Source organism: Apus apus, chromosome 8, assembly GCF_020740795.1.
Source record: "Apus apus isolate bApuApu2 chromosome 8, bApuApu2.pri.cur, whole genome shotgun sequence".
NCBI classification, from domain to species: domain Eukaryota; kingdom Metazoa; phylum Chordata; class Aves; order Apodiformes; family Apodidae; genus Apus; species Apus apus.
The window spans coordinates 10,317,034-10,341,783 of NC_067289.1; the positions used below are offsets into that span (position 1 = coordinate 10,317,034).

The 24,750-nt window shown below is 39.4% G+C and overlaps 1 protein-coding gene across 5 annotated transcripts in view; it reads right to left on the minus strand.

The window, feature by feature from the left end:
- Positions 1 to 2,243: 2,243 nt before the first annotated feature.
- The window catches only part of SPHKAP (SPHK1 interactor, AKAP domain containing), a 66,999-nt gene continuing 44,492 nt past the window's right edge, over positions 2,244 to 24,750 (minus strand). For 3 of the 5 annotated variants that reach the window (XM_051626693.1, XM_051626696.1, XM_051626695.1), the window contains exons 4-12: positions 23,967 to 24,026; positions 20,859 to 20,993; positions 17,686 to 17,941; positions 13,670 to 17,414; positions 10,418 to 10,597; positions 8,467 to 8,553; positions 6,512 to 6,564; positions 6,240 to 6,424; positions 2,244 to 3,769 (exon numbers count right to left, since the gene is read on the minus strand). In XM_051626693.1, the coding sequence (XP_051482653.1) occupies positions 3,626 to 3,769; positions 6,240 to 6,424; positions 6,512 to 6,564; positions 8,467 to 8,553; positions 10,418 to 10,597; positions 13,670 to 17,414; positions 17,686 to 17,941; positions 20,859 to 20,993; positions 23,967 to 24,026 (4,845 nt within the window). In that variant the 3' untranslated portion in view covers positions 2,244 to 3,625. The remainder of the gene's footprint in view (positions 3,770 to 6,239; positions 6,425 to 6,511; positions 6,565 to 8,466; positions 8,554 to 10,417; positions 10,598 to 13,669; positions 17,415 to 17,685; positions 17,942 to 20,858; positions 20,994 to 23,966; positions 24,027 to 24,750) is intronic. The other 2 variants (XM_051626692.1, XM_051626694.1) reach the window with 2 other exon arrangements.

Consider the following 24,750-nt stretch of genomic DNA (forward strand, 5'->3'; position numbering starts at 1 on the left):
TATGACTTGTGAAACCATAAAAAATAAAAAATTCTTTGGTCTGTGAGTAAGAAGTAGATTTTTTTGCTTAATCTTTCAGGTTGGGTTATTTTCTGTTGCCTTTTCCTTTATGATTTTTCTCTTGCACTGTGCTAATGGTTCAGTGAATCAAACAGCTGTAGTGGCTTTTGGCTTCATGTTGTTGTCCCAGTTTTTTACACACAATTGCGAGTTGAGGTTTCACAGGCAGAGCATTGGACTGGGAGGCCATCTGGGATCTATTTCTGACTCTTACCTGGATTCCCTGAGTGAATAAACTTGATTTTCAGGCTAAGTTATCCAGATTTTCTGCTCAAATGTGAAATACTTTCACATCTGGTGTGATTTGCAGCACCTCCAAAAGTGTGCTGGCTCGGTGCTTCATACAAACTTCATTAGTACTCTAGGTACCATCGTACAAATGCTTTGATGTTAGGCTCTCTGCGCCTTGGTTTATCCATATGTAGGTTTAATAAAGTATAGAGATATACATTAGGACTGTGTTGTACAGATGTATTATTACAAGACCATTCTGTGTCACAGGTAGCAGCTTGATCGCTTTCTCTAATTCCACTTCACTCTCTGCAACCAAAATAGCTTATGTGTGTGCTTTAACTCTATTGTCTGGTGCCTTTTTATTCTTATAAAAACATTTGGCTTCTACATACCTTGCACTGTCCAAGCTGCCACTCTAATTACTTGGTGGTTGGAGTTGGAGTTGGCTTTCAATATAATCCTGAAACACTGGCAAACTTGATTCACTGTGATCTTATTGAACAGGATTACCTCAGGGGACTCCTGAAGTGTACTTTAGTGAGGACTGTCACAGAATGGAAATAATTTTTGCTGGGTTGTTTCTGCCCTTTAGACCTCTGAATCCTTTCAGTATATACCTCTGTGAATACACAAGTTTGTTTTTCTGGGAAAGAATTCCTTAGCTTGTATCATGTAACTTCCTCAGGAGAGAGCACAAGTTTTAGGAGACCGGGATTTCCATGTAAGCGTCTGATCTGTACTTGGACTCTTGACATGTGCTTTTTGTATTTCTTGAGCTTCAGATTCTTTTCTGAATATGTTCCTGCTGTGTGATCACTTGCATTTCCTGGGTAGTTAATGACGGTTATAGAATATATCCTGCTTGGTTGTATTTCCTAGTTTGCCATGCTTTACTGCCTAATTTTCAGCTGAATGTGGGAGGAGAGTATGTTATCTATCAGCCAGGCCTGTCTTCACTGCATATTGTTTTAATTAGTTTGATAGTCCAGCTGTCTAATGTAACTGTCTGCTAAATTTTGTACAGCGGCAAGTTGCTTTCTGAGGGCCTGTTCCTTGTGGTGAATGGAATGGGTTTGAAAAACTGAAGTAGTGGTGTTAAGAAATAGCTCATACTTGGTGAAGCCTTGGGAATGGCTTTGCCTTGAATTCAGGTTCTTAAGTTAGGTAGTATGGATGTGCTTTCCTCCTCAGCAGGAATTTGTTTTATTTATTACATAGCTCAGATGGGCTCTTTATTTCAATGCAGATTTTTCATTCAGAAGCAGAGATTTGAGAAACTACAGGGATGGCAGGCAAATATTAATTAATAGGTCAAACAAGGCAAAGAGCACACACATTGTAACATAAATTTATTTCTGAGTAAGTTGCAACATGAAGAACTACTGTACAGAGAAACTGCATTACACTGTTACAACTCTCATGACATTTGTGCTTTGTAGGATAAGTAAACATTTATTCTATCACAGCAAACATTGTATACTGACAACTACCTGTATTTGGTTTAAAAATAAATACACTTTCCTACTTGTTAACTCAAACAAAGCACTTCATCATGGTGCTTTTTACTAACTTTCAGCCTCAGAAATGCTGAGCATTCAGTTGATTATCACATTAGTAGGAGTTGGGAATGCTCATCAATCCTTAGGAGCAGGCCCAGGGATTTTGCAGTTACGCTCAGTGTGTCATAAATTGACCTTTATCTCAACAGTAAAGTGACCTTCACTGTCCTGGGTGTGCTGAGGAGATGTAGAATTACTGATGTTCCACGTTAGATTTTAATTCACTAGCAATTTGTATTTCCTAACAAATGAATTATGCAATCATGCAGTTTTAGGGATGGTTTTAAAGAGAAAATTGAGATATGGCTCTTTTTCATAAACTATTTAAAACTACTTCAAAACTTTCAAAAATATTTAGTGCAAAAAGATAGGTTTGGTTTTGTGTTTTTTTTTGTTTATTTCAAGAAATATTACAGAAGCATATACTAATATTTGGAAAATAAAACATCTCTTAAATATTTTATTGGGAAAAGCAGGCAGGTTTTCCATTCCACTGTTTGGAGAGGGAGAGATGATAGATAAATATTTTCAAAGAAACAAATCACAGAAGAACTGTGATGTGCCAAGATATATTTACCTTTAATCCAAAACCAATCTCTTTGGCAGACTCAAGAGAAGGTATCATTAAGTGCATGATACTAACAGATCATCTCAACAGGATGATACAGTAGTGTATCTTATCAAAGAGTTATATATAAATGTTACAGTAACGTGAGCTATCACGTCTAGTCCAAACACATCCAAAATGAACAAGTATGTTTGCTGGAATTTTAACGATCATTTTGCTTTTTTTTAAGTTACAAAAAGTAACGATGAGCTGGTACTCTTCAGGTAGGCTTTTATTAACCTTATTAACAACTTGTTTGCTTGAATTAAAATAGTATTTTTTTCACTGCTTTTAACTGATATTTAACATGTTACATAGTGCTTTAAGCAGGAGCACTTTAGGTAACAGATGTACTATCCTGACTCCCTCTCACCAGGCAGGGACAGTGAGGCACAGAGGTGAAAGGACTCGCCCAAGGGCTTGTGGCAGATCTGTGGTGGGACAGGGCTTAGAAACTTGTAGAGCTGTGGTCAGGTGTGGCCACTATGAACTGCACTGCCTCCAATTGCACAGGAATGTGTTTTTAAGGGTGATAACTGAGAGTCTAGATTTTGTTTCCTTGAGAAGAAGACAGGAAGGGAAAACAGCTATGGAAGAGAAACAGTCGCATGGAAAGAAACTAAAATGTATTTTCAGCAGCTTTTTATTGCATTGTTTAACTGCAATGTTCTTAGGTGTTCAGAAGTTTTTAGCCATTAGCTGACTATGGGGATTTAAAAATAATAATTACCTATGGACATTGGTCTCTAGGTGTTCTGGAGCACGCTCTGTTTCTAATAGTTAAACTGTACAAATATTGGTGTTTTAAAACTGAGTATGAGTGTATTTAGCTGATGGATTTAATCAAATTGATGAAAATTGATCACATTAGGTACTTAAGCATTTGCTGTGTAGTCCATTAATTCAGAATGCTAAAAATCCATCCCCTCCTTGTACAATACATCCTATAGCACAATATGTTAAGCATCTGTCATGGCACAGAAAGATACAACGTCCCTTGGTTTCACTTTGCTCCTTCTTCAGTTGTGGAACGGATGTGTGCTGCTCTGTAGAGTTTGTATATCTTTGCTCATTTTATTCAGTGATGTTCGGAAATTTGAACGTTACACAAACCACTGCTTATTTAAACTGGAATAAAACAAAAGTGCTGAACAGGTAAACTTTTTTAACCCAATTCAAGAAGCCAGTCAAACAGGCTCGATGTCATCTCGGTGCCTTCCTCACTGAGCTTGCAGTACTGCACCACGGCATGAAAGATATCCCCCACTTTCCAGGACTTCCGTTGGACTAATTGCACAACATCTAAGAACTAAATGAAAAACCAAAAGAAGACATGCTTAGGATCTGGCTAACGTTGTGCTGAGTTTTTGTCAGATGAATGCACACAAACTGTTGAATGACCTTCGTTGGTAAACGCACCAGTGTGTGAGGGGGTAGACACAGTTCACTGGACAGCAACATAAAGTTTCTTTCTATTTATGAAACTTAATATCTGAAGTTCCTTAGCTCCCCAAAGATGGGTCAGATCTCATGACATTTTCTAATTTGGTTGTTCTCATTAATTATTTCTTATTTATTGCAATGAAAGTAAGAACAGCGAAAGTGAGTTTGGCAAAGGATCACAATTTTCCTTATTGGTTACTTGCTGTCAACATAATAGAACTGTGGCTGTCCTTTTAAAATTAAAAAAAAATCCCTCTTAATTTCCATTAGATAGTTTTTAGTTTTTATTTTCTGTATTTCCACATATACCTCCCACAGTGGTGCAAATATTCACATAGTACTGGTCAGAGGGAATTCTGGGTAAACTTCTGTCACAGGAAGACACTTGCCACAATTGTAGTGGAATCACAGAGAGGATCTATATTTGATTTTAAAATTTTATTTTCCAGAACAAACAGAAGTTAAATATATGTTCTTAAGCAGCTGTAAAATACCGTGAATTTTGTCCACTTTATACTTAATAATGGGCTTAACAGTGTCATACATCTGTTCTCATTTTTTTTTCCTGAAGCACATAAATGAAAATCAAAGCTTTTCATTTCTTTGAATTTCACAATCAATATGTAATTAGCTTGCTCCTTCTACATTTCCAGTTTAAACTACATAAGAAAATATTGTGTGTCTCTAGTTAGTGTAGCTGTTTGCTATTTACATACTGGAGCCTAAACTTTTAATATGTATTTTAATGATATTTAATAGGCATACGATTTCCAAGAGCACTGTTGTAGGCAGGATGTGCTTCATTATTCTCTAGTGTATTTTTGCAATTGAATTAACTGTTTGCCAAAGCACATGGGTAAAGCTGACAGCTGTTTCTTTAATTAGATGCAATTTGGACTGTTGCTGCTGAATGCATTTTAAATTATGTTTATGATTCCCAAATGCATGTACTCAAGAAAATCAAACAATATCTCTGCTACTCAAAATGATCTTCCCATAGACATTATTTTAAAAGACCAAAATACTGATTTGTAACACTTTTGTCATTAATTGAGCTGAATGTGGTGCCACTTTTTGTAGGCCCTAAGGTTTGAGCTGTCCTTGTTGACCTTGGAAAAGGGGCTGCTTTGGTTATTCCTGAAATATCGTAGGTGGTGTTTGGTGATGTTGACAATGGAGTGCTATCGTTCAGGAATAGAAACAGCCTGCACTTCTTGTGGCAATTTTGGACTTCAGTGCTGCTCTTGGTGCTCTGGCTTGGTCTAATACCTCAGGAGGTTTCTCAGCTCTGGTGAGATGGGTGTCTGTCTGCTTCTCTCTGGACGTAGACTTCTGCTTTCTAAATAGTGGTTGGCAGAGGCTAAGCTACATCTGAGCAGGTGTAAAAGGGCACTGGCATACAGAGCACTTTTTAATTTGTAAACTTCATAATTTCCATGCAATGAAACGTAGGTATGTCAGACTAATTTTCCAAGTCACAGATGTGTGATTTCAAATATGGCTCCACTGGAAACACTTGCTGGTCACTGCTTGGGCTGAAACTGTCTTTCAGGGTAGTAATTATATAGGGACATGTCTGCACAGGTAGCTCATCCTCTACCTGTTCTCCAAACTTTCAATCAACTCTGGTGCAGAAACCTCATTATGTGAGACACAACCTGAGTCGACACATGTTATATTTATTTTGCAGTTGGTCTCTCCTGTAGACTTGGGCAGTGCACCATGTTAGATCCTGCATAAACATAGGAGGAACTGGCAGGGCCCTGCAGCACTCTGCTCTCTGCCCGGCTCTATCCCCAGCTGTAGCAATTTCTGAGCAGCCTGAGGCTGCCCTAATCAGCATTGCAGGCAAGACAGAATGTGCACAAGGACTAAGGAATTTTAAAGCTGGAAATGCTAAGTCCAACTTATGTCTTGCTTCACAGTCCACTCTGACTGTCACCAGGTAGCAGAACTTGGTATGTCTGATGTCCCCACGCAAGTAGTTTTTATTGTTTTTTAAGCTACGTTCTTAACCTCCATGTAAGCCACCTGCAGCCCTTTAAAGCAGCCACGTAAAGGGTTCTTTCTGTTAATACCACTGAACAGATTCATCAAAGCAGAGGCTTTGGAGAAGGCCTCATGGTGATACTGTTTCTTGTGCCATGGACACACTGCTAAATATTTCACATATCTTGAGTTCAGACATGTTTCATCCTCTTCCCTCTCTGTAATAAGCAGTGGCACTGCCATCTTGCTGTAATGAAGATGTTTTTGCATCTGTTTTTAGGCTTAGTAACTTCAACAAGTCCTAACTCTTAACTTGAATCAATGGTATGCCCAACTAAAAATACTACCTTTTCAATTCTATTTTCCTGAGATTTCTTAAAATAGATGGTTGGAATTCCAAGTTCAGAAGCAGCTATCCACTGCAGGGTGGCTCTCAGCTCTGCATCGGGGCAATCTGGCTCCAGATCAAAGTTGATCACCAGGAGGTCCTTTTGACAATTGGCTGTTCCCACTGAAAGCACAGAAGTACTTTCTGGAAAGATAATAATCCCAACAGTTATTGTGCAATTACTTGTGTTAACTTCAAATTTTATGTTTTAATTGGTATGGTTCGACTTACCCTCTGTATTTTCTGTCTGTTCTTTAGGGAAAACCTTTTCTTCTACTAGTTCACTTAGAAACAAACCACAACAAAGCTTATTAGTGATATTTAGGAACAGTCTACAACATCACTTCATGATGAATAAACTTCTCCCTCAATGTAAGATCTAGAAAACTGCAAGAAAAATGTTACATAGGATCAAATAATACTTTGTGTAATATACTTCATTTATTTGATCTGTAATTTGGGTGAAACTATAGAAATTGCAGCATTGTTCCTGTAAAAGGATGAAATACTTGTGCTGGTTGCACTGTGTATTGCATTTCGTCAGGACCTGTGTATCTTTACACAATGACAAGCAAATGATGTTATGGTCAGACACAACAAGCTTCATAACCTGAGGGGAAATTCTGAACCTCCAATGTCTGCAGTTTGCAGTGCTGTGCTCCCTGCCTCCCTCTTTTCTAGTCTTGCTTTCTAGTTTTATCTTTCATAGTTAAATACAATAATAACTTTTAATGATTTCAACTACTGCCAGCTTTAAATAAATTAGCTGTTTGGATAAACAAATCCTGTTTACACCTTGCAAAAAATTCCAAATATCTTCATTTCTTTTGTTGACCTCTGCCTTATTAAACTACAGGAAACAAACTCCTGGCATGTGGTTGCTGCTTTGGCTTCCATTTTGGAACACAATATCCATACTCATGTATGTGTGAATTCACTGTTGATTTCACAGCTATTGCATTAATCTCATCACCCCTGGAGGGACAGCACAGTACACATGGATGCTACTCTTGGCATCCTCATTCACAGGATTTTAGGATCTCCCCCAAGGCTTCAAAAAATCAAGATTATAAACACTCATGTAGTGGTTACTGCAAGATGTGAAAGAATAAAATGGCAGCATGCAATATATGGTTTGCAGTGACTTAGAGTCATAGATGCTTAATAACTCCCTTCCCACCAGATGTTTTTCAGTCTTCTCTTTGAACAGCAGATGTATTTTGTGCCTTAACTGATTTGTGGAAGCACAAACTTCACTCCTATTAGCTAACATCTGAAAAGAAGCCCTGAAAGCTTACCTGGGGAATCAGAAAAATGTCCCTTTGCTCCTTGGAAATATAAAGAAGAGGGGTCATCTAGAGGAACATGTGTAGGAGGTATCACTGCCTCCTGTGGAGATGGGAATGTTTTAACAAGGTGGATCTCTGAATTGGCAGCTGAGAGAAAATGCCTATAACTCTACAGAAGTATGAATGCCCCGGTTTCTTACCAAAAAAACAACCTCTTGGAAGCAGGAAATCTGCGGTTTAGTCTGATAGTGAGCTGTGAAGATTTTCTGCTGTCATTGACTTCACGAAGTTCCCATGTTCCATGTGTGATGTACAGCCTGTGTGCTTGTGCAGTGGCTGTGCCATGACTGCATCGTGACATTCACCCGCTGGCTGGTTCTACCGGGTTTCAGGGCACTAGAATCTTTAGGCAGGTGCTTGTGAATCTCTTGATCATCTTATGGCATGCTCAGTAGAAACATGCCCAGAAACAACAGGTAAGACATACTTTGGGCCAAATTATTATTATTATTATTGGAAAGAAGTCTATAATATTTTTTTTCTTTTGACTTTAATTGATCCTTATTTGCTTGACCTTATTTGCTATTACAGTAAAGTTTTTGAAGTTATTTGGAGAAGTTCACAGAATGGGAAACCAATTCCGCAGAAGACTGCCTTTTGGGCAGAGCAGCTGGTGGATCCATAATCTCTTGAGAGATCCACCTGGGTGAGCTTTCGTGTCATCTTTCTCTGTCTAGGGCTGTCGCTCTGCACAGACACCTGAATGTACTTTTTATCTGAAACTAGCAGCAGGCTCAGCAGCAGGCGCAAAGCAGGGCTTGGCACATTTTAGATGGTGTAAATGATTTGCAGTTAAAATTAGACTAAACATCAAGTCTCACTTCAGTGACTACTTACTTAATCACAGGAGAAGATGGCATGTTCTCCTGATAAATTTCCAGGTCCATAATGCCAAGACTGCTAGTTGTACTGCTGTTGCCATTGCTGACAAAGCAAAAGTTTAAATATTAGTGCCAAGCTGCACTGAACATGTCTCCATACACCTCTTTTTCATTTATTTATGTACAAAACAAAGTAAGGAGGTTGCCCCCTGTTATGCAAAGTTCCACAAAACCAGTTGTGCTCAGCAAGTGGTTCCCAGAATGAAGCACGCTCATCTGCTCAAAATAATTAGGCTTTGATTAAAGTAGTTCTATATGGAGCATGTATCAAGCGGTGATGTAAACTGCAGGGGGGGAAAAAGTGGACTACTGTCTTGTGAATGCTTTATGCAGTGAAAATTTAGCCTCAAACAAAAACCAGTCTGCTTGAGTCCTTGAAAGGGATTATCAGGTACAGAGTTGTCCTGGGAAAACCTGCAGAGATTCAGATACTTTTGAACATTGTAAGCAAGGCATTTGGTTGTTACCTACTGGGTGACTCTGTGCCTGTAAATGGGAACAGTTTCCATGTATTACACCATACCCCAAATCCTGCTGGGGAGCTGATGGAACCAACAGGTACAGTGACAGCCCCTTATGTTTCTGACTATTCTGAAAAACTGAGATTCTAATTAAAGCCAGTGCTCTTTAGTACCAATGATATGTAGAAGTATTCTCTTTGGCTTCTTCACAAGAATGATTATATCTGAGAATATTTGGAAAAATGGTACCAGTTCACTTTATAAAGTTATTGTAAATTTGACAGTGAATGTGCAGATGCTGCAATAGTCTGATGAACAGGTGGTGGATTCACTGGCTGCAGCTCAATTAGTACAGACAAGTTTTGTGTGGTGAGTCGATTTGAACCACTTAATTTTTACTGGAAAAACAACTGTATTTTTCCTTATGTTAGAAAGATTGAGTAGAGAGTTCCTTTTCCTATCAGGTTTTTGAGTCATTGTCAGCACGCCATGTATTCAGACTTATTGTGGCAATTTCTGTTTCAGTGCTGAGCCAAAAGGCATGATAGCTTTCTCAACCTTTAACTAAGTCCCTGGTCTGATACTATAATAGTGGGATGAATGTTCACCCAAGCTGACAGACAAGGCTTTTTTCAGTATGTTTTCAGCTAGCCAACACTGCTCTCTGAGAGCCTCTTCTATTCCCTGTTTCATTACCATAGTGTCTTCTGTCCTTGTTGTCTTAATACCCAAGTAAAAGATGTAATTACTTGACAATATTTTAAAACCTAATCTAAAAGCATATGAAGAAAAAAAACCTTGCTCAGTTTGAATTTGTGAAGGGGTTGAAATCAAACTAACATCACTTTCTATAAACTCTAAGGACTAGACAACATCTTTAAAGACATGTACTGACTTGAACAAGACCAAAAAGCAGCATGTTGCAATGGGAGCTCTGAAATTTATGTCTGCTTAGGGGGAACTCAGCCATCCTCTGTTGATCTGCTCCCCTGCACCAGTCTAAGCTGATCAGGGCTCTCTCTCTCTGCTCTCAGTGTACAGGTACGTGGTGGGAATAGCAGTCTCATCAACCTCAGATAATGATATGCCAAAATAAACATTATGCAAATAGTACAAATAAATCAAAGAAAAGGCTGTAGCAATTAGCCTGTCTGATGGCCCATTCACTGTACGACTGAGGCACTGGAATGGTGCCAGGACACTTTTTAATTTTAATCTAGTTTCTCACCAATAATAAGACTTGGCTGAGAATTAGCATGTGTCTATATATATTTTTTTTTCTATTTTTAAAGTAAAGATACAAACTCTGTCATTAGGTTTTCTTTACAGTATCCTGATTAGATGTCAAGCTGTTGACCATAATTCCTGATGCATGATAGTCAACTCATTAACTTGGTTGATTAGACCAAATTGTCTACTAAGAACAGACAAGGAGGGTACCTCTACCTCAGGGATCGCTCGCTGAGTTGCAAGTAGCTGCTGGTGTCATCAGGATTGTCCTCATCGTTAGCTAGCTGGGACCAGCTGCCTGTGCTTTCTTCACTGCTGCTGAGATGGGTTGGAAATTCTTCAGCTGTTTTTGTCTCTCCTGTGGTTTCAGCATCTGCTCTGCTCTGAGGACTGTTGCTGTTAGGGTGATAAGGAAGGCATGTTTATACTGTAATATAGGCTAACAAACTGGTGCCACTAATCTTCAGGCCGTGTTGCTTGTTAAAGTCAATCAAGCTGCAAAATTATAGATGCAAGAAACAGAACAAGCTTGTAATTTATACATGAAGTCCAGTTGAAAATATGGTCTGAGATGCTCTTAGAAAAGGATGATCTTACAACTACTATAAACAAACACAAAGCAAAGTAAGCCTTATACTGAAATATCATAGCAAAGGTTTGACTTGTCCAAAAATATTTTTACATGGGCAAAAGGAACTGCACTGCACAAGCCTATTGCTTAATGTGCTCCAGTAAATCAGTGGTTGAAATGTGGTATCTGTTAGTGCAGAACAAAGGCATTTCTTGGAAGTACATATTGACACTAAATCCCTGAGGTACTAATGAGTAGGTTTCTTGCAATGGTTTTCTACTCTGTTAGCACTGTAGATCCAAAAGAGGTCTAGAAGTAAAAACAGGAAAGTATTGTGAGTTGGGAATCACTGATGCTTCTTGGCATCCTGTATTAGGATCTTTGCTGCTTAGGTTGGGTGAACAAAGTATTCTTTTTGTAGGTAGTTGTGAACAGGTGGTCAGAAACCAGACTGAATCTGGAGCCCAGACAGAGTTTAGAAAATCCAGGGTTAAAGGAAAGGTGCTTTATAATTCTGCACACTTGATATGTGAGACACAAACACAAATATTTGTATGACACACATACAAACTCCCACAAATACACACATAAACAAGAAATAAATATTATATTTACAGTAACTTTTCAGAGCCAAACTGGATTTTGTGACTTACTATGGGACTTCTATGCAGGCAGAAAAGTATGTAATAATCCCAAATCACCTCTTTAGTTTTGTTTTATTTACTGGATGTTCTGCATTTGCAACTTTGGGATTAAACCAATGTAATGTGTACTGGCAGCCCTCTGGGGTCCCTCTAGAGAAGTTCTTGCCTTCAGATTGTTGTCTATAGTTATGGCTGGAATGTCCTGCAGTTGGAGCAAGAGATGAGCAAAATCCTATTGTTCCCAAGTAATCAACTTGATTAAGGATATATTGAGACAATATCATTGTGGATAGTTCTTTTGCCATGTTCTCACTCTCAGAACAACTCAGAAGTTGCTGCACTAAATGCTGGATATTAGGGAGAGGCAGCCTCCTGCACAGGGAGAGAGGGGCTTATTTTCCTCAGGGTCTCTGCTCTCCCAGGCAGTCAACATTTGTCAAATAACTATGCCTGTCACCCCTGAGCCCTCAGGTACAACCCTGTAGTAACATGAAGGCACTGAGCAGCCAGGTCACCAGGTAGTGGTGCTATTCAGGTTTTTACAAGGTAGGCAGTAACTAATACAAAACATGAGAGATTTTTGTAGGCATTGTTAGTTGGCATTTTCAGGTTTGTTTGATTCATTATGCATTTACGTCTCAGACTAGTGATGTTTTGAACTGAGAGTTCCCAACTTCTGAAGTCATTTGGAACAGTATGTTTGTGTGTGACAGGACTGGGTCTGTTGCACTGCCTACATACAAGAAATAGCTCTCTCTCTGTGAGGAAGACCTCTTTCCCAGGCCTGCACAGCTTTTTTTTTTTTTTCCACCCTAATTTACTGTATGTCTGTTCAATATTTTGGCTGGAGTCCTATGTGCCTGTATCTACACTAGCAAGTAATTTCATGCAGTAGGAGTGGATCAAGGCAATTGTTGCTGATGGTTTCATATCTAGATATATATATATTTTAGGTTTTTTACTTCAACCTAGGCTTGGTCCAGACAGCCATACCACAAGTGGTTCAAATCCATGTGAAGAACCACTGGAAGCTTTGCACTAGTAGGGGTGTGAGCACATCTGGTACACACTTGTGCAGCTTCTGCTTGAGATTCCTTTAAAATAAATCTGCACTGCTTGCTGTAAACAGAGCTGATGCATGGAAATGGAGACAAGTCAGTTCAGAATCCCACTGCATCACTGAACCAGAATGTTTGTGGAGGTGTAGCCTCTGGTTACTAATTCTGCCCTACCAGTCCTATTACTTTAAATTTCCCATTGCCGCATCAGGAGCTCTGCGTCGGCAACAGATGAAAAGTTATTAAAGGGCTCATAAACTGTGTGAAAATAAATACATTTAGAAATTCACCTATTTGGAATCTTGACTGTTTGAAAATGAAGTTAATTAAAAGGAGATTGTGCTTGAAGGAAGAGCAAGGTTAGTGGCAGAGAGTCAGTCTGAAAGAACAGTGACACTGGTAATTATCCACCTAATTGCTACCATCCACAGCAAAGTACAGGCTTTCTCACTTCACACAGAGCTTTGTCAAAACCTAAAACCCAGCACTGCCTACAATAAAATGAGCTACAAAAGTATTTCTAACAGTAGCATCTGCACTCTTTCTGCCTCAGGGTGCTGCAGTGCTCCAAGTGATTGGCAGTTTAGGTACCATGGAAGTTACAGATATGATGAGGATGTATAGTTAAAGTTAGGCAATGCCTTGAGAGAGAGCCTTGCTTTTCTACTCATGGCATCCACAGAAATCCTCTGCATTTGCACGGCACTGTCATTCTAGGTTTACACTTTGCCTTAACCAAAGCAAGTTGCAGATCTCTTAACAAAAGAAGTACAGCTGTAAGGAGAACTACAGGTCAAACTCTGCTATATTATGTTTTACACTAGCTTGGATATTTTATTATTTTTTAATTGAGGTATATGCCAGTCCTAAATGAAGGTTTAAACTCTGTCCATCTTTCCTATCTTGACTATGGAAGACTTAAACACCTGTAGAGGGAAAATGTACTTGTCTGTACAGTATTGCATTTAAATCTCAGAACCACAGTATTGTGATAGTGTAAGTTTGCTCCAGAAATAGTCACTGTCATAAATGATTGGGTGTTCTTATCCCATCAGAAACCTGTAGTCAGAAGTTAACCTGTTTCTGTCTTTAAAAGCACTTACCTTCTAATCTTCTTCCTTTATCCAAATAATATTTACTGGGAAATCAAAACAAACAGCAAAGCCATGTGCTGATTTGCTGTTTTGTCACTTACCTATTTATTAGGGAACTGGAAACTGTGTGTTTCACATCAAAAGCTTCTGGAGGCTTTTCTTTGCTTTGATGCTCCTTTCCAGAAGGGCCATGTGAAGTTGAGGACTCTGAGTCTTTATCTGGCTCACCTCGTTGATCAGTTTCTATCTGAATTAAAGGCACTTCCCTGTGCTGACCTGCAGGGAGGCATCCAGGGCTCTTCATGTGCTCTTCTTTCTCATGCAAATTTATTCCATAATTTTTGGGTTTTGATTGACTTGGAGCTGCACTGTGGGGATGTTTGTTTTCCAGCACATCTTCTTGGACTGTATAATCAAAGGAATCCTGCTGAACAACAATTAAATTTTTACCACTTTCAACAATGTTTGCAGCCAGCCTGTTTGCATATTGTTCTACATGTGGTGGGGAATCACTGTGAAACTGGTTTGCCTCTGGAGCCTCTGCCTCATCTGTTATGATTTTGTTCTTGCGCATTAGAGATTCAATAGAACTTGCCCATGTCTCGTGAATCAGTGTATCTGTTATCTGGTCAGTCTTGCCTCTTTGGTACAGGCATGAGTCAGACTTACAAAGACCTGAAGAAGCCACGGTACTGACTGGCTGTACACTTAAGGAATCTTGGTGATGGTGGGCAAATCCATCTAATGAGTTTGCTTTAACTGGGACACTAACTGTTAGTCTAGAGCCTGATGATCTGCTGTCAGGCATTGATGACTGCCTAAAGCAAAAAGGTGATCGTAGAGAGGGTGGTAGCAAACTGCCACACCAGTCCTTTGAATTTTGAGGGCAAGACATGTTCTCTTTATTTTCCTTTTCTATTTCTCTTAACATATACCTATAGAATTCTTCTGTTATGCTTTCTGTGCTGGACTGTTTAGATGGGCAACTTGGTCTTACATTGAGATGACCATTTTTCTTAGCTACCTGTTGCAAAGCAGAAGTTAAGATGTTGTTTGCATTTTTTCCTGCATAGTAATCCAGTAATAGATCAAAACCTCTTCCTTCATTTTCCATTTGGTTCACCATAAATCTTGAAAATTCATCTGTAATGCTTTCACAACTAGACTGCTTTGAGACAGAGCTTGTCTGGCTCATAGACTGACCAAAGGTGTTCAGTAGGCCTAGGGTATTGAAAGCAGCTTTGGAATCAAAGTCCTCCTCTGGTATGCTCTCACAGCTTGAGGCCTTGCCTCGGCTCCATCTGTCGCAGTGCAGCCTGTTCCTGGGGTGGTTTGGACCTTGCCAGATGCTATCAGCCATGGAGACTTCAGTGAGGTTCATGATCTTGGCAGCCACTTCATTTGCAAAGATATTGACTGAATCTGGTGTGTCCTCAAGGTTTATAGATTCATCTACTACCCGGTTCATCAATTTTTCCTTTAGCTCAGGATGCTCATCTGTTTTTCTTTTGATCTCACTAAGCCTGGGAGCCCTGTGCTTCCGAACAACTGAACCATTAGCATGGGTTTCCTTTTTCCTTTTCATGCTTCTGCGTGATAAACTCTGGGTCACCAGATATTCATTGCCCCTCTTCCATGCACAGAACCAAGGTTGCTTTCCATTTGAATTTTCAAGACAAATGGCAGCTATTTCTGTTGCCATAGAGACAACTGTTTCTGCCAATTCTTCTGCAAAATCTGTTATACAATATTTGTCCCTCGAATGTTTCACCTGTAGCACAGGCTGAGAAGGAAGCAAGACATGATTTCCTAATAAAGACAAGCTAACCTGAACATCATTATTTAGCACAGCATCACACTTGTGCTTGGCCTCATTTTCTGCATTCATGGTGACACTGGAAGACAGTTGTTCTTGAACACCATGCCTGCATTCGTTGTTTGCAAGGGTATTTTCTCTGTCTGAAAAGGATCTATAGTCTTTCTTCTGATGATGATTGTTACTCAGATTTGGAGATTTGTAACTGTCTCGTGCAGTTCTTTTCAGGTATCTTTTCTTGGGAGACGTTTTTGCAACAAGTGCAGTATGCCCTGTAGCTGTGCTTGTTGGTTCTGAATCCAATGTGGCAGTTTTCTTGCCATTTATATCTTTCATATTACTGTTCCTCGTGTTTATGACAGGTCCAAGATCTTCACTAGCCCTAGTGCTGTAGGATGTACCAAATGGCTTAACAGCAGAGTGATCGATCGGGCTGTGTGAAGAATGGTGTGCTGCTGCCTGTGCTGACCATCCTTCTCCTCTTGGTACTTTCTCTGCCTTTGTGTCCTCGGAAAAGAGAGGAGAACACTCTTCAACTTGTCTTATGTCATTCATCTTCTTGCAAGTGAAGTATATTATGTTAAAAAGCAACTCATTTGCAGTTTCTGTGAAAATGTCTTGTGTAGTTGAGCTGTTTTCTGAATGGGGGTGTAGCAGTCTTCTCTTCCTAACCTCTTCAATAGAATGTCGTAGAATAATATTGGATAAGTTTTGTGCAAGTTCATCCCTGGTTACTTCATCAGTGTGTGGAATCTGTGGCCTTGCTGCTGTTTCAATAATTTTTCCATTTATGGATTCTATAAAGTGCCCCACATTTTTGTATGTGTTGGGCTTTGTCAAAATTATTGATGCCTCTCTGAGAAGTGCCTCTGCAATGCTATCATTTAGCTTCTCCATGCTGCTTCCTATAGCTATGCTACAATGAAGAGTAATGGCTGTAGAAGTCTGAGCAGCAGAGAGAAGTCCCCTCGAAGCTGCAGGGTACTTCTCTTCCTTCATTTCCCCCAGACCAGAGATGGCTACAGCACTTGCTACTTGAGTCATGCCACATAGTGCAGATGGAAATGAATATTCTGTGCCTACACAGTCATCAGGCAGCTGTGAAGATGCTGGGTGTAGCTCTTCACTATCTACTGCTCCACTTTTAGAGTCTGTGGCTTCTTGATCCCTTCTGAATTTTTCTGCAGCCTGGGGACTGGAAATGGTTCCAATAACAGTGGCTGCACAAGCTAAAGCCACTTCCAGTGCGCTCTGGCTGTGTGCATTTGAATGTTCTTCCTCAAAGTAATCTGAAACCTCAGCAGAACTTTCTGATTCGGACCAGTGGCACAGGCTGGGCAAGGCAGATCCTGGCCAGTCAGATACATTCTCAGAACTGTCTGGACTTTGCACTATGACGATCTTTGGAAGATCATTCCACGATCGGGAAGCAGGTACGTCGTCTGACTTACAGGAGGTTCCTACGGAGATGCTGAGTGCAGCCTCCTCACTAAAAGTGAGTTGAGACTGTGACAATCTAATGAATGCATCTTGCAGAACAGATTCTGCTAAATTTGTGGCGTACTGACCTGTAGTAGCCTGCTCATTTTGCAAGGGAGGATCAGTTTCTCTGATACCCATACGATCTTCTCCCTCTGTCTTACCGTTGTGTTTAGCTGTTGGGTCACAGAGAGGCACAAGCTCCTCTTCAGCCATTTTGGTTAAAGATACATCTTCTAACATGTGCACTGAACAGGAATTTTCAACCTCACTAGTTAAATCAGTAGTAATAAAAGATGAAGTATCTCTTTCAGCTAAATTCTTCTGTAACAGTATTTCCTGGTCTGACTTATCTGCAGGTTGTAAGATGCCATCTTCAGCCCCAACATTCACAGCTTCAGAGACTCTGGTATTTGCATTATCTTTATTAGTGCAGTTCCCTTCAAGAATGATTGGCAACCTGGCTTTTCTGTAGTGAAGATTTTCAAATCCCTTTCCTTTATTTCTTTTTACATCTGAAGATGCTTCTGAAACACTTAATTTTTCATGACCTATTAAAAGGAAATAAATAAATCAGTTCTCGCAGAGTACCCCAGAACTTTAAAAAGATAATGGCAGCACGTTACTGCTCTGTAAAAGTACTGCACAACCATGTATCCTCATCTTTGAACAACAATTAAAAAATATGAATGGATGTCCATTTTCTAAATTATAGCTAAATATATGCATGAATTATCACCATGTGAAATTTCTGTGAGCATTACCATGGCTGTTTTGCAGTATGAACAATAGCAGAATTATGCTCAGTCCCATTGCTTTTACCAGTTTTATATTCATCAGCCTCGTTGTCATCCTCGAGGTGCTCAGATGCTGTTAGGAAATCTTCTTCTATTGAGGACACTGAGCAGTTTGTGTCATCCTCAGGCTTTAAGACACGAGAGTCTGTCTGCAGCTGTCTTTCCTGAACGAGCTCAAGTCCAATCAGAAACTTGTTTATTTCAAAAATGATGCAGCTTGCTCTGTTTTTCCTGTCCCCCCTCGCACACTGAACCAAGCAGACATCTGCCAGCCAAGGACACTGGAGAGGAAAAGAATCTCAAATAGTTATTTAATTAAAAAAAACACAACTTATTTTAAGCTTCCCTCTCTGTTAATATCTCAGGAATGTTCTGTTGCAAAGATGCAATATAATTTGTCATTTTGATGTTTGTAACACAGTGTGCACTTACATATATGCCAAAATAAGACTGCCTGGACTGACAGCTTTTGTGATTCAAGTGTTTTAGTAGAGAACCCAGCTGTATCACAGGGGGATCCTTATTTTGTCGAAATTGCCAGGTTGTTTTCAATCGAATTTTTGTTTCAATGACAGAGATTTATTTGCTTTTATCCATATCAGAGTTAGCCATCTGACATGCTGTTATTAATGGCCTCACACCACCTGATATTACCTGTCTCTCAAGGGAATTGTTTGTGGGCATCAGTTTCTTTTCTGGATAATTTCTGTTGCAATGCTTGTTTGAAGGCAGCCCTGTAAACACTGGCTGGTGAGATTAAGAGCAGGTCACCTTTCGGTGTTCCTACAGACTGTCTTAAAATAGTGTTTTGTTTTGTTTCTTTGTTCTTTTTCCTCTCGCTCTTTATTTTCCCAAAGCACTGTTATTTCAGATCAGTATAACCTCCCACTGGAAATGGGGCTCCACTGTACACCATACTAAGCCTTTATATAAAACTGTCTTACCCAGAGAAGCTGCACAATTAACAGAAACTGAGAGAAAGGAAGTCTCGTTATCCTCATCTTATTGATATTAAAACTGTTGGATATTTATACAGCCACAGGGCTAAGCTGATCTCTCTGCATGGGACTGCATTTGTGGAATGGATGTAGTCTGAAGTAAAGCCAAGCTTTGGCAGCTCCAAGTCCTCAGGAAGGAATCAGCTTGAGTGAATCAACTCTGGATCAAGGCGGTAGATTTTAGGCTGTGTGAAAGATGCTCCTAGAGCTTTTGTCTTTGGGTGTGCATGCAAAGCAAATACTTGGTGATAAAGGGAGTGGGATGAGTATTTTGTTGGAAGAGTGTCTTGTATTAACCTCTTCTTCCTTTCTGTATGAAAATGGTTCTGAGCAGAAAACCAGATAGATTAGTGTGTTAAAAGTAAAACTGCAAACATTTTTTTTTTCTAGCTGCTAAGAAATTGTTGCTAAATCAGACTTGAGTGTACACTATATTGTGAAAAATGTTATTAATAACAGACAGAGTTTTAGATCAAGCATTCTCCTGCTGTTTCTCCCGTCTATAATTTGCAGGGTGGTACTTGTGGAAAGGGCTGAGGAGGAGCAGAATAAAAATCCTGGTATGAAAACCATGCCAGTTTCTTTACAAAGGAAATTCTCTGGAAAGCCAACAAATGTAAGGATGAACCTAGCATGTATATCTGGCCAGTAAATCTCACCCAGGCTCAGTGCAAAGCTTTACTCATTTTACAAGACAGAAATTGAGGTTAATTCTCATTTGTCTTGCCTGCAATCTTTGAGAGAAGGCTGACAGTCCCAATGGCTGCAGTCTTCAGAAATGGGAATGACTTGGGTACTTGAGTCATCTTGTTCAGGCTTTGAAGCATCCTTGTGTGTGTTGCAGCAGCTTCCCCCCACGGAAGTGGGGTTTGGAGATCCATTGCTCCCACCCCAGACTTATGGTCTTATTTTTTCAAATCTTTCTAAAAGAGTCAGCCATTAGTCACAAGTGTCAAGAAAGCTCAATGACCAGGCAATTTCACTCTTTAAAGATTAACTTATTGATATAATGTAAAAATCCATTATCTTTTCAATACAGCCATTGCAGGGCCTGTTTCATGAAGAATTTTAGTACATAAGTTAATGCCAGTGAAAATAGTTTCCTGCTTTCTTTTTTTTTTTTTTTCTGCACCAGAAAAAACAGCTATACCTGTCCATGTTTTAAGTTTGCTAAGACAGTTCTGTACTCCAGGATAACTCTGGAGTTTTAATGTCATTGTTCCCAATTCATGCTTGGCCAAGTGAAATCAGAATCGGGCCCAAAAAAACAGAAGTATTTTTAATTTTCTTTCTTTACACAGACAGGAACAGGCATAAAGTATGATAAAAATGGAAAGGAATAAAAAGCTTTTTACTACAATAAGCCGTTAAGCTTCTGGAACTTGTGTATTAAAATGCCTTTAAGCAAACGTTATCATTTGCTTCTTTTCACTGTGTGGTGCCAGTAAAAGGAATTGTTGGCCTCCAGATCACAGATAGGGAACATTTCATTGGCAGTAATAGGAATGAAGGAATTGGCATGAGAACTTTGCCTTTAGCTCCTTTAAATGTTAAGTTTTAATTAATGCATTAATTACTTTTAAAGTTGACAGAAACTAAATGAAGTATTGGCTCTGATATCATTAATGTAGCTTGGTATTTTCCACTGTCACATTAAGGCTTATGGTAGCCCCTAGGATCTTCAAGTCCTATCATTAGCTCTTTTGAGGTGCATGCGTAGGAGAAGATGAATTGGGAACAAAAGTGGGAAGCAGCAAGACTTCACTTGAAAGTGAGCCTGTGGGAGCTGTGCCCCAATCTAGCTATGCACAGAAAAAATGCTACATTGTTCCTTTCCAATCTCTGTGCTGCCCTTCTGACTCTTGCTACTCTTGAAATATGGATTTATGAGTCATCTCTGCCACCACGCCTGCCTTCCCTGAAGGATCAACTGCTAATACGGCTTAAAGCATTTTCAGCTGCAACCCAGAAATCCACAGCATCCAGAGGGAATAGCAGGATCTCCCTCCTATCTTTTTGTCACCCCTTTGCCACACTCACCTAAAAGACTTTTGTTAGGCAGATTTATTTTTATGTTTGCAAACTCCCACTCATCTCTTAAACTGGTGCAAGGTCTTTGTTTTCAGCTTTCCTTTTTCCATTTTTCAAATTCCATCCTTTATGGATGTTCTGTGATTTTAAAGATGAATTTGATTCCTACCTGGGGAACTTCATAATCAGCCTGAAGATTTCCTGATGCTAATCCGCTCAGCAGGACTATTTCATTTTCCTTTGGTGGCTGCACATTCATCGAACTGATGAGTTTGGGGAGATTCGGAGAGACACTGACCAACCTCTGTAGCATTAAAGACAGATTTTGCTTTCAGGTAATGAAGTCTGAGTTGCACAGTTATATTAATAAATATCAAAGTTAAATACTGCTTATAGGCATCTCTTTGGAAACCTCACTTGAATTTACTACTTTGAGGCAATTAAAAACAGAACTGGCATCATTAAAATGCACATTATTTCTTTTGAGCCACTAGGCAAGACAATGGTGACAGTATGAACTTCTGCACAACTGTGCAGCAGGACAACCTGTCATCCTGGACATTATGTGCTTAACAGCTTGATTGCATTTGTGCATCTAAATGCTTGGTCTTCCTGCTAGGAGTGAGTTCCAAGGAGACTGAGAGCACTGTGCCTGTTACTGCCCAAAACAGGAAAGATTCAGTAAGTATGGCAATGAGGACAGGGCAAATCTTCTGGTTTTCCTCCAGGCATATGACAGGCAAGAAAACAAAGGGAAAGTTAGCTGGAAATTGGTAATCAAACTAATGCAATACTAAACCTGGAACAGCAAACAATGTAATGCATGGAAGTAATGTGCATTTAATTCCTGTTCCACTGGACAATTTAATGACCTTTCATTTGTAATGGTACAATAATTTTCTACCTGTTATGTATTTGCCAGAGCCAGAAGTGGCAATGGTCACAACATAAATGATGCTATGTTGTACTGTGGTAGTGGCAGGAGTCCCCAGTGATGTGCAGGTGACATCTCTACAAAGGCCAATACCTGCTCTAAGGGTGCTTTTAACACTTTCCTGCCAAGGCTGTCAGGGTGCTTGCTTTATGAACTGGGATTTGAGGATGAACCCTTCCAGAGGGAGTAAAGGTCACCTCCATTTTAGGCACTAACACAGCCCATCAAAAGGCAAAGCCATTAAGGGAATGCAGATCCCTGGCACCCAGCTGTATGCTCTAGTTACTATGCAATTCAATGATACTTCACTTTTTCCTTTTCATCTTCAAAATGATAAGCTTCCAGTACTGTTATTTTTCTTCAGAGTGATTTAGATAAAATAAAACTTTCTTCCTTAGTAAATCTAAATCAATTTTGGGGAACAATTCACTTTTCAGTAGACTGATCTTCCCATCAGGCTAAGTATTCATATTTGACACAACTAAAATCAGCACTTCAATTCAATTTGACATTTCAGTCTAGTACAAAAAATTTCTCATCCCATTCTTTTCTCAAATTATAACCTTTCTGTTATCACACACATTTATCTACGTATCTATATTTTTTTACAGCCTAAATTGCCACATTTTATTAGATTTCTTAGGTAGGAAATCATTGCATTTTGTATATCTTTTACTAAAGTTCCTTACCTTTTTGTTCAGAATAAAAAAGGAAAACTGTGGAAAGCTGATTATTTTACACAAAAAACCCCAATTTAACCCATTCCAAGGTTCAAAGGGTGCTGTAAAATCTTAAGTGTTAGTAAATAATTATGTATTTTATATGAACAATATATGCTAACACCTTTAAATTCTTCTATTAAATGCTTTTACCACATCAGTGTGTTGTATAAAAGCCCATCCCAGTCAAAGCTAATTTACACAAACTGCATATTATACATGAAAATTGTGATGAGACAGGTGCTGTGTATTTTTCCCTAAGAGGAAACTGTGCTAGAAGTGAATTTTTATTATGCTAAAAATGCGAAGTATCATCTCCCAGCCATGACCTAATAACGTGCTGACTCAGCACCAGAAATGACCTCTCTGAAGTGTGGCCATGAGTCTGGGTCTCTCCATTCCCAGTCCCCTGTGCCAGGGGGGCAGTGCCAGCTGTAGACATCTTGGGGTGCAGCACCTGGGGGAGGCACCTGCGAAGGAAGACCCCAGGGCTTTGCAAAGCATATGGGTGGTGAACACACCACTGCTGTAGGGCTGGTAGGTAAACACCACGCAGCTGCTTTCAAAGGTGATTTGGGCTTCTGAGGGAGTAATCTAATCTCCAGGCATTGTAAAGAACAGGTGCATGAAGCTGGTTTAAGATGGCTTTTTTAGATGCCTAGTGATAAGATTGTGGGAGAAACTTTTTGGTATTTCCTTATTACTTGCTATAGATTTTGTTCCATTAATAAAAACTGAAAACACCAATAGAAGTGTTGCTTATTAGAAAACAACCAGTACTTCTGTGGATTCAGTAAAGTCAAACCTCTCAGGCTGTTCTGCACAGTTAACCTGCTGATTCAACAGAAAAAACATTTTGCTGCAAGAAGCCGTATTTGTCTTGAGGTCTGAATTTTCACAGATCCAGAATGCAGAAAACAGCAGAGAAAAGCAGTTCCTGCTAATGAATGACTTGCAGGAGGTAACAAGGTCCCAGCATTTGTTGCCATCCCATGAGACAGAAGTTTGTTTTTTAGCTCACTAGCTGTAACTACTCTTAATGCTTTACTGAGGAACTTCCCAGATATTGTCAGAAGAGCCTACTTTTGTTCACTTACCCCATGTTGCTGGGGTTTGATCCTGTTTTTCTACCTTCCAAACTTTTAAGTTCACCAGGTGAAACACACCTTTAGCTCTGTGTTATCTAAAGCCCTCCTTAAGACCACATAATCAAACTGTCTGGAGTTTGCCTGCATGAGGCTGGTAAGCTGTACAAGATCTAAATGGGTTGGAGATTCTCAAAGGCTTTTTAGCAGTAGGAATGTAGTATTATGTCAAATTAAAAAATCGGATGTATGACATATCCACATTCACTTCTATGATAAAACCATCCACTCACATGATAACTGCTGTGAATTCAGAGGCTGCAACAATCCATTAGATTTTTCTGGGATGGGAGGAAGACAAGCTATAAAATATGACCTGGTGTTGAGAAAATGTCAGAAGCCTGATGCATTGCTCTCTGTAAGGCTCAAAAATCTAGAGCTGGCTTTGATTCGACCACATATTTCAATCTGGGTTTGTATTGGAGAGTCCTGGTGTACCTGACTAGACCCACTGTGCATATTAGGACCTAAAATGTTACCTGTTTCACTTGCTCATCGCTGCAATCATCTCTGTTTGCATCTAAATTCACAAAACAAACCTGTAATAAGAGAGAAACAGTAGCTTATAAAGTCATATTAGAATGGCAGCAATGCTTTTAGAGTCAATATACGTTCCTTTTCCAGCCTCATAGCTGAATATATGAAGCCTTTTACTGGCTTAGCAGGGTGGCTATTAAGAAAGGAGAAAAAAGGAACAAAAGTAAGAGTCATGACTTAATCTGCTCTGACCATTAGCTTGTCTGATGAATGGGCAAATGTTTCCAATAAACTGTAACACAAAGGATATTAGAAAAGACAGAGAAAATATTAAAAATGCATTTGATTGTATTTCATTTAAACTCTGGGTCTTTCTTTTCCAATGATTTCTTCTTTTCTGGCACTTGTTGCTAAATGTTTCATAAGTATTGATATATGTACCAATTCTGAGTTGCTTTTAGAGTTTTCTCCACCTCATATAAGTAATACATTACGAGTTTCAGCAACCATAGTTGTGAGGCTGACTTAAACAGAAACTTCAGATCTAAAGGCCATTTGATTTCTGAGGACATTTATTTTTCTACATGACTGGAAGGTCATTTTCTAATTTTCAGAAAGAAGAAAATCCTTCATCCAACTGTATTTTTGTGTTAAAATTGAGGACTCCAAACCTAGGTTGACTTTCCTACTTCTGAGTGCCATGGGTATCTCTTTGGAAGTTTGTGAGAGTTTGGTGTTGCCTTGATTTTAAACCAAAATGTGGCACAGATTCAGCACTGGACTGAA